We start from the raw sequence: 10,098 nt of genomic DNA on the forward strand, positions 1-10,098 counted from the left end.
TAAGGATGAGTTCAACTGTGGTTTATTGGATTAATACTGCGCACTTGATCTAGATGAAATATTGATCTGGATCCAATTCACACGCGGTTAATTGAAAATCTTACATTTGGGCCCCAACTGTGCACCAACGCAGTACTCAGGTCGACCAGTATTGGGAATAATTTTAATGGACTGCCAGAAAGACAATCTTTGATACATAGGTTGATAGTATTATTTGATGCATCACCTTCATTTTTACCGGTTTAATATTTTTTGTAATGCATGCAAATAGTAGTTGTATTATACCGTAACTATTGATACTTACAAGACAAATTGTGATGATAATACTTGTTGTTACATATTCATTGATTGATTAGTAAAACAAAACAAGAGATACATAAGTTAGTTGAGTGTTAATTAATATCATTAATTGTATTAATACTTACCAATACTATACCAGCGGATGGGAGTACTGTTGATCTTGTCACAGGAAGCTCTGAAACCACAAAAGAAGAACAAGCAGTGAAGGTATGATAGTTATTACAATCGGAGTAAGTGTTAACAATAGCTAGTGTTCACAGGCTTTCCCAAGCAAGCCTAAATTAAACTCAAGCTTGGGTGGAGGCACTTATATATTGAAACGCTGAATAATATCATAATCCAAATTACCAACTTGAATAGGGTTACATTTATGGAGGCACTGCTGAGATTATAAATACCAAGGATAAATAAGGTACTTACCTACCACAATAAAGGAAAAGCTATGGAAGAGGTAACCAGTGTTGATATCTATAGGTGGTGTAGGGAAAAGGAGGTAGAACCCTTATGTAGTTTTGGGTTAGTGGGAAAACTATCTATGATCAGTGATGAAACAGCCGTTCGGGCTGTAGGAAAGTTATATGGCATTAGCCATCCATGTATGGTAGATCGGTGGAAACGGCAGACTGGAGACACCTTCGCGCTGTTGATGAGCAATAGACTACCCTTAGATCCAACCTTAATACCAAGTATGTTGGTGGTGGAAGGTGTCCCTGGGGGCAAGATTAAATTGGTATGGCCGGTTAGTATGGAAGAAGTCACTTCTGAAGAAGATAGGGGTAATGGAGCCTCAGCCACGAGGGAGTGCTCCCACCCGACTATAGCCACTTCGGCACCCATCGAAAGCACTGTGGAATCCAGTGGAACCGGGGTTGAAACGATGATAGATAAGATGGTCAGCCAACTAGAGAGATGGCACTATGAGGGTGGCTATCGTAGATTAAGGATATTTTCAGGGATTTCACCGGTTCCAGACGGAGAAGAAACCTATGATACCTGGCGAGAAGCGGCTATTCAACACTCGGAAGAGTGGCAATGCCCGGAACACATCAAGAAGCAGCGCATAGTAGAAAGTCTTCGGGGACCTGCTATGCGGGTGATCCAGGCCACTCGACGCAGTAAATCGACGGCTACCCTTCAAGATTACATCGAAGCCTTAGATTTCTCCTACGGTACCCTGGAAGATGTAGGCGATTTGTTAGCCAGACTACATCGAACATATCAGGAGCCTGGAGAAACCCTGACGCAGTATATTTACAGAGTTGATAGGTTGATATACCAAATTGTTGAAAAAGGAGGTATAGCGAAGGATACCGTGGATGAGAGTCGAATGAAACAAGTACTGAAAGGAGCTTTGACCAACAACCCCGTGGCCCAACGTCTTAGGTGTACACGTACTTCTGGGACCACCCCTACGTTGACTGAATTAGTAAAAGAAGTTAAGCTAGAGGAGGTGCAGATAGAGACCAGAGAAAAAACTATTAAGCGGATTATAGCTATAATACCTACTCCGACACCTACAGTTATAGATGACAGATTGTTCAAATTGTTAGAGGAACAAAATAAAAAAATAGATCAATTGATCGCTCTTCAAAGCCAAGCTACATCTAGGTCCTCCTGGCCATCAGAGTCGGGTAGAGGAAGGAGTCGTGGAAGTGGCAGTAGAGGTCACATAATATGTTATAGCTGTGGACAGCCAGGACACCGATCTTTTGAATGTCCAGTGACGGCCATGAATAGGAGAGGAATATCCCAGACCTTTGGTCAGGCACGAAATGATCAGTTGGAAAACTCCAACGGGAGTACTGTGAACCCCTCACAGGCTCCCCAATAATACATGTGCGTGCAATGGGGAGTGCCCAATGGTCTAATACCATCCCTGATCAGCTAATGGGGCAGGCACCACTGGTAAAAGCACTGATAAATGGTCGTGATTGTATGGTGCTGATGGATAGTGGATCCCAGGTGTCAATTGTATTCGACTCGTGGTATCGGGAGAATTTGTCGGATGTACCTATACAACCCCTTAGTGGGCTCACTGTTTGGGGCCTAAGCGAGCAGAAATATCCTTATCTGGGCTATATAGTAACACATATCACCTTAGAACCAGGACTCATTACCCCAAATGAGTCTGTATTGCTTGTCGCTTTGGTATGCCCTGATTCACCAGGGGATAATGGTCAACTTTCAGCTATTGTGGGAACCAACACCCATATGTTCAGAAATCTCGGGAAGTGGTGTGAGAACCAAGAATGAGGGAACCATGTAGATTACAGTAATTCCATAGATCAGGATAGAACAAGGTGTCACCGAATAGACAGCCGGTCTAACATAGCTAATGCTGAATTCCCTCAGGAGGTCACCCGAATATCCACCATCGGGACCATCTCTTCGTGTTTCAAAGGAAGTGACATCGATAGTGACAATAAACAAATATTAATGGAGCAGCTACTTCTACGAGAAGGGGTGTTTTCCAAAAGTGACTGGGACTTAGGGACGGCCTCTGGGGTGGAACACCACATTAAATTGACTGATAATACACCGTTTAGGGAAAGATCGCGCAGATTGGCCCCCGCTGATTTCGAGGATGTGAGGGCGCATCTTCGTGATTTGCTAGAAAACAACGTCATAGCTGATTCAGAGAGCCAGTATGCCTCACCTATAGTGGTTGCTAGAAAGAAGAGTGGAGAAATTCGTCTATGTATAGATTATCGCACTCTGAATAGTAGGACTGTACCGGATCAATACACGGTGCCAAAAGTGGACGAAGCATTGGATTGCCTCCATGGGAGTAAGTGGTTCTCCGTTCTTGATTTACGGTGTGGATATTATCAGATACCAATGAGTGAGGGTGATAGGGCCAAGACAGCGTTCATTTGTCCCATAGGATTCTTTGAGTTCTTGAAGATGCCCCAAGGAATAAAAGGCGCCCCAGCCACGTTCCAAAGAACTATGGAACAAACTGTTGGTGACATGTGTTACCGTGAGGTGTTGGTGTACCTGGAAGACATTATTGTATTTGGCAAAGATTTGGAGGAGCACAATGAAAGATTACTCAAAGTACTGGATCGACTACATGCTAGAGGGCTAAAGTTATCAATAGAAAAGTGTACTGTAAATTGTGTAGATCGTCTGTCAAATACTTGGGACATATTGTGAGTCGACAAGGGATATCTACAGACCCGGATAAAGTGGCCACAGTAAAAAACTGGCCCAGACCGGACAATTTAAAAGAATTAAGATCTTTTTTAGGATTCTGCGGGTATTACCGGAAATTTGTCCCACACTACTCCAAGGTGGCTAAGCCCTTAACAGATCTAACTAGAGGATATCCGCCTGTTACCACCAACCGGTATAACCGGCGAGAAGGAACATACTACAAACCCAGGGAGTCGCTTGGGAATAGGTGGACCATTCAGTGTGAAGAAGCCTTCATCAATTTGAAGGAACGTCTAACTCAGTCTCCGGTGTTGGCATATGCTCGGCCGGATTTGCCTTATGAGGTGCATATAGACGCTTCGTTTGAGGGTCTTGGAGGAGTATTATATCAAAGGCAGGAACAACAATTGAGGCCTATTGCCTATGTCAGCAGAGGGCTAGCCATCAGTGAACGCAACTATCCGGTTCATAAGTTGGAGTTTCTGGCACTGAAATGGGCAGTCAGCGAGAAATTTCATGATTATCTTTATGGTGCTCAATTTCTGGTACAAACAGATAACAATCCCCTAACTTATATACAGTCATCGGCCAAATTGGATGCTACTGGTCACAGGTGGCTGGCCGCATTAACCAATTATGACTTTACCATAAAGTACCGCCCTGGGGTAAATAATCAGGATGCTGATGCCTTGTCCCGGATGCCACATAAAGAAGCACAGGACTATATAGAAGAGTGGGTTGAAGTGCCGGCGGCAGCGGTGAGAGGCTTGTGTCAGCATATTAGTTTAGATAGAAATAGTGATATGGCTGCAATCATCACTACTGGAGCTTCAGAGTTAGCTATACCTCCATCCTATTGCTGGTTAGGTCAAATTGAAATGGAAGGATTGGGGATGGTAACATCTGAACAGCTGGCTAAAGATCAAAGAAGTGACACGGATATATTCCCCCTTATTCGGCAACTGGAAGATCCTAACCTACGCATTTGCCGTTCACAGTTGTCTCCCAAGGCCAAAGCTTTATTACGACAAATAAAGAGGTTGATTGTGAAGAAGGGAGTGTTATATAGAAAAGTTAGTAAATTGGATGGAAATATTAAAATGCAGATCATACTGCCTACAAAATATAAACAATTGGTGTTGGCATCCTTACATGATCAGCATGGACACCTGGGATATGAAAAAACCCAAGGTTTAGTATCGGATAGGTTTTTCTGGGTCTACATGAATCAAGACATAGATCACTTCTGTCGAACCTGTGGGAATTGCATTCTCAGGAAAACACTTCCTGCTCATGCTGCCCCAATGATCAATATAACTAGTTCAGGACCCATGGATTTAATATGTGTTGATTTCCTTACCCTTGATGGACCCGGAAAACCAGATTGCCATATACTCATAGTAACCGACCACTTTACTAGGTATGCGCAGGCATATGTAACCGCTAACCAAATGGCCTTAACAGTAGCTAAGACGCTGTGGGAAAATTTTTTCGTGCACTACGGTTTACCAGCTAGGATTCATTCAGATCAAGGCCGGGAATTCGAGAGTCGATTGATTCGAGAGCTGTGTCAGAGCTGTGGGATCACGAAATCTCGCACTACCCCGTACCACCCTCAAGGAGACCCTCAGCCCGAAAGGTTCAATCGAACTTTATTGAACATGTTAGGGACATTGGACTCACATCGGAAATATAAATGGCGCCAATATGTGGCCCCGTTAGTGCATGCATATAACTGCACTAGGAATGAAGCCACAGGGTATACTCCTTACTTCCTCATGTTCGGCAGGGAGGCTAGATTGCCGATAGATGTTTGCTTAGGAACCCGAATCAATACAGCCACTCACTCTTCCCACAGTGATTATGTTAAGCAACTACGCCGGCAGCTTCAAGAAGCATATCAAATGGCTGCAGAGACTGCATGTAAATTGGGAGAAAAGAACAAGAATCAATTTGATAGACATGTCAAGGAAAATCGATTGGTGCCTGGAGACAGAGTCCTAATCCGAGCTCTAGGATTGCCAAGAAAGCAGAAATTGCGGAATAGATGGAGATCCACCCCTTATATAGTAATAAAGCAGTTGCCAGACATCCCAGTTTACCAACTAATGGCAGCTGACGGACAGGGGCCTATGGTAACTTACCATAGACAGCATTTGCTCCCCATTGCCCAGGATATACGATGGGAGGAGATTGACAGCTCTAATGAACAGGATATCCTGACATCTGATACTAGTATAGAGAATAAGATCATCCCAAGAGAGGATAATGAAAGTAATTCCGAAGAATATACCCCTGGATATTATTATCGGGATAATGACTATAGTAGTATCGAACCTGATCGTAACAAGTTGGAACCCGAAATAGTTAGCTCATCCCAACAGTGGGGATATGAGGATGATGAGAGTGATAATGGTGGGGAGACTGAAGGTGATTGGGGAGTGAGGAAAGAAACTGTGTCCATGGATGACCCTGAAGGATATTTGGCAGATACACCACTGATGTCTCATAGGCCAAAGAGGGTCAGGAAGCCCCCAAAGATACTCACCTATGAGCAACTAGGGATTCCCACGGAAATTCCTCTTATTGTGCATCCCAATATGGTGATGTCATGGCCCTATTTTGGGTATGCATCAGGTCAAATTACTTTAGATGGTGAGGTTCACTAGGATCTATGATCTGTGTGTACTCACCAGGGGGAGAATGTAGCCCGTATCAAATACAGACAAAGGGGTGTATATATAATTGTAATATTTATTGTAAATTTCTGTGATAATATGTGGATGTACCCTAAATGCAATGTATATATATGATTGTGCCTGATATTAATCCATAGTCTGCAGGGATATTGCACGTGGGGACAGTTGGAGAGAAATTTCTAGAGACTGTCCCTCATGACTGGAGAGCTGGAGCGTGCGGGCAAGGATAGTGACAGTTGAGAAGAAAAAAAAAACAGCTGGGCTGACGCTGAGGAGGTGTGATGCAGACAGGAGCCCAAGAGAGATACGCGATGGAGAACGGGGAAATACCGGACTATATTCAGGGAGAACTGTATCTCGGCTGGCCGCAGGGAGAAAAAAGGAGAGCAGACTTACCCATATATGGCTGTCTAGATCCCGGATCGCCGCAACAAGTCGGAGGGAGAGCAGCCGTGCACACGCCATACATTCGAAGTAGAGAGGAGGTAGGCGGGCTGGAGCAATAGGGGGAGGCACCATCAGATCTGACCCGTCAGGAAGGGATAGGATCAGCCCAACTATTGCCGCCCAGCAGGAGGAGTTGGGGGAGGATCAGCCGATGTCATCGTCATCCCCTCCTACAGTATATAAACGTGAGTGATATGCCTAGTGCTACAAAGTCAGCCCTGAACTCAGTGTATATCTAGTTATTAAAGTAGATAGCATCTACACTTCAAGAGATATACAGGCTGTAGGTAATCAGTAAACATGAACTGCACCAGTGGGACTGACTAGTGGATCTTAGTAAATAAAGCACTCAGAGACTGTTGGATTGCATATAGCACTGACATTTATTATAACTCACCCGGATGCAATATAAACTGAACCTGCTGGTGCGTCAACCCTAGATTGTCAGTATCATTAACCTTTCTGCTGCATATACTTCATTGACCTTAAACTACACCTCCGTCCAAGCAAGCCGTAAAGTTGTGTTTAGAGGCTAATCAGCAGTATATCCAGATAAGGAGAGACAGTAATAGTGATTTGATACAGATAGTTAGTATCATCCTTCTCTGGAGCACAGGTAATAATATTGAGTCAGTGTATCACACTAGTAGTCACCTAAAATAAGGAAGAACTACAGTAATACTGGGCTGACTACTTCCTATCAACACCCCGTGGTAGTGGGAAGGAGGTAGAGGTTCAACGGATGATATAGGTTGATACACCCATGATGAATTGCCTTCAGAACATTACAGGTTGATGGCATATACTGATTGAAGACGATCCACAGTGCATAAGGATGAGTTCAACTGTGGTTTATTGGATTAATACTGCGCACTTGATCTAGATGAAATATTGATCTGGATCCAATTCACACGCGGTTAATTGAAAATCTTACATTTGGGCCCCAACTGTGCACCAACGCAGTACTCAGGTCGACCAGTATTGGGAATAATTTTAATGGACTGCCAGAAAGACAATCTGGTAGGGGGAGTACATAGGTTGATAGTATTATTTGATGCATCACCTTCATTTTTACCGGTTTAATATTTTTTGTAATGCATGCAAATAGTAGTTGTATTATACCGTAACTATTGATACTTACAAGACAAATTGTGATGATAATACTTGTTGTTACATATTCATTGATGGATTAGTAAAACAAAACAAGAGATACATAAGTTAGTTGAGTGTTAATTAATATCATTAATTGTATTAATACTTACCAATACTATACCAGCGGACGGGAGTACTGTTGATCTTGTCACAGGAAGCTCTGAAACCACAAAAGAAGAACAAGCAGTGAAGGTATGATAGTTATTACAATCGGAGTAAGTGTTAACAATAGCTAGTGTTCACAGGCTTTCCCAAGCAAGCCTAAATTAAACTCAAGCTTGGGTGGAGGCACTTATATATTGAAACGCTGAATAATATCATAATCCAAATTACCAACTTGAATAGGGTTACATTTATGGAGGCACTGCTGAGATTATAAATACCAAGGATAAATAAGGTACTTACCTACCACAATAAAGGAAAAGCTATGGAAGAGGTAACCAGTGTTGATATCTATAGGTGGTGTAGGGAAAAGGAGGTAGAACCCTTATGTAGTTTTGGGTTAGTGGGAAAACTATCTATGATCAGTGATGAAACAGCCGTTCGGGCTGTAGGAAAGTTATATGGCATTAGCCATCCATGTATGGTAGATCGGTGGAAACGGCAGACTGGAGACACCTTCGCGCTGTTGATGAGCAATAGACTACCCTTAGATCCAACCTTAATACCAAGTATGTTGGTGGTGGAAGGTGTCCCTGGGGGCAAGATTAAATTGGTATGGCCGGTTAGTATGGAAGAAGTCACTTCTGAAGAAGATAGGGGTAATGGAGCCTCAGCCACGAGGGAGTGCTCCCACCCGACTATAGCCACTTCGGCACCCATCGAAAGTACTGTGGAATCCAGTGGAACCGGGGTTGAAACGATGATAGATAAGATGGTCAGCCAACTAGAGAGATGGCACTATGAGGGTGGCTATCGTAGATTAAGGATATTTTCAGGGATTTCACCGGTTCCAGACGGAGAAGAAACCTATGATACCTGGCGAGAAGCGGCTATTCAACACTCGGAAGAGTGGCAATGCCCGGAACACATCAAGAAGCAGCGCATAGTAGAAAGTCTTCGGGGACCTGCTATGCGGGTGATCCAGGCCACTCGACGCAGTAAATCGACGGCTACCCTTCAAGATTACATCGAAGCCTTAGATTTCTCCTACGGTACCCTGGAAGATGTAGGCGATTTGTTAGCCAGACTACATCGAACATATCAGGAGCCTGGAGAAACCCTGACGCAGTATATTTACAGAGTTGATAGGTTGATATACCAAATTGTTGAAAAAGGAGGTATAGCGAAGGATACCGTGGATGAGAGTCGAATGAAACAAGTACTGAAAGGAGCTTTGACCAACAACCCCGTGGCCCAACGTCTTAGGTGTACACGTACTTCTGGGACCACCCCTACGTTGACTGAATTAGTAAAAGAAGTTAAGCTAGAGGAGGTGCAGATAGAGACCAGAGAAAAAACTATTAAGCGGATTATAGCTATAATACCTACTCCGACACCTACAGTTATAGATGACAGATTGTTCAAATTGTTAGAGGAACAAAATAAAAAAATAGATCAATTGATCGCTCTTCAAAGCCAAGCTACATCTAGGTCCTCCTGGCCATCAGAGTCGGGTAGAGGAAGGAGTCGTGGAAGTGGCAGTAGAGGTCACATAATATGTTATAGCTGTGGACAGCCAGGACACCGATCTTTTGAATGTCCAGTGACGGCCATGAATAGGAGAGGAATATCCCAGACCTTTGGTCAGGCACGAAATGATCAGTTGGAAAACTCCAACGGGAGTACTGTGAACCCCTCACAGGCTCCCCAATAATACATGTGCGTGCAATGGGGAGTGCCCAATGGTCTAATACCATCCCTGATCAGCTAATGGGGCAGGCACCACTGGTAAAAGCACTGATAAATGGTCGTGATTGTATGGTGCTGATGGATAGTGGATCCCAGGTGTCAATTGTATTCGACTCGTGGTATCGGGAGAATTTGTCGGATGTACCTATACAACCCCTTAGTGGGCTCACTGTTTGGGGCCTAAGCGAGCAGAAATATCCTTATCTGGGCTATATAGTAACACATATCACCTTAGAACCAGGACTCATTACCCCAAATGAGTCTGTATTGCTTGTCGCTTTGGTATGCCCTGATTCACCAGGGGATAATGGTCAACTTTCAGCTATTGTGGGAACCAACACCCATATGTTCAGAAATCTCGGGAAGTGGTGTGAGAACCAAGAACGAGGGAACCATGTAGATTACAGTAATTCCATAGATCAGGATAGAACAAGGTGTCACCGAATAGACAGCCGGTCTAACATAGCTAATGCTGAATTCCCTCAGGAGGTCA

The 10,098-nt window shown here is 43.7% G+C and overlaps 2 protein-coding genes across 2 annotated transcripts; both read left to right on the forward strand.

Annotated features, from left to right (window-relative positions):
* The first annotated feature begins 835 nt into the window (after positions 1–835).
* LOC135036683 (paraneoplastic antigen Ma3-like) lies at positions 836–2,131 on the forward strand. Its single transcript, XM_063954474.1, has one exon. It carries the CDS (start codon positions 836–838, stop codon positions 2,129–2,131), a length of 1,296 nt encoding a protein of 431 aa, XP_063810544.1.
* Positions 2,132–8,274: 6,143 nt separating this feature from the next.
* On the forward strand, positions 8,275–9,570 carry LOC135036836 (paraneoplastic antigen Ma3-like). The gene has a single exon (XM_063954491.1). The coding sequence runs from the start codon at positions 8,275–8,277 to the stop codon at positions 9,568–9,570; it is 1,296 nt and encodes a 431-aa protein (XP_063810561.1).
* The last annotated feature ends 528 nt before the right edge of the window (positions 9,571–10,098 follow it).

The sequence above is a fragment of the Pseudophryne corroboree genome, chromosome 1 (genome assembly GCF_028390025.1).
Source record: "Pseudophryne corroboree isolate aPseCor3 chromosome 1, aPseCor3.hap2, whole genome shotgun sequence".
NCBI classification, from domain to species: Eukaryota; Metazoa; Chordata; class Amphibia; order Anura; family Myobatrachidae; genus Pseudophryne; species Pseudophryne corroboree.

What these genes read in the sequence shown, in the direction of transcription:
- LOC135036836 (XM_063954491.1), top strand. Translation starts at nt 8,275, where the DNA reads ATGATCAGTGATGAAACAGCCGTTCGGGCTGTAGGAAAGTTATATGGC.
- LOC135036683 (XM_063954474.1), top strand. Translation starts at nt 836, where the DNA reads ATGATCAGTGATGAAACAGCCGTTCGGGCTGTAGGAAAGTTATATGGC.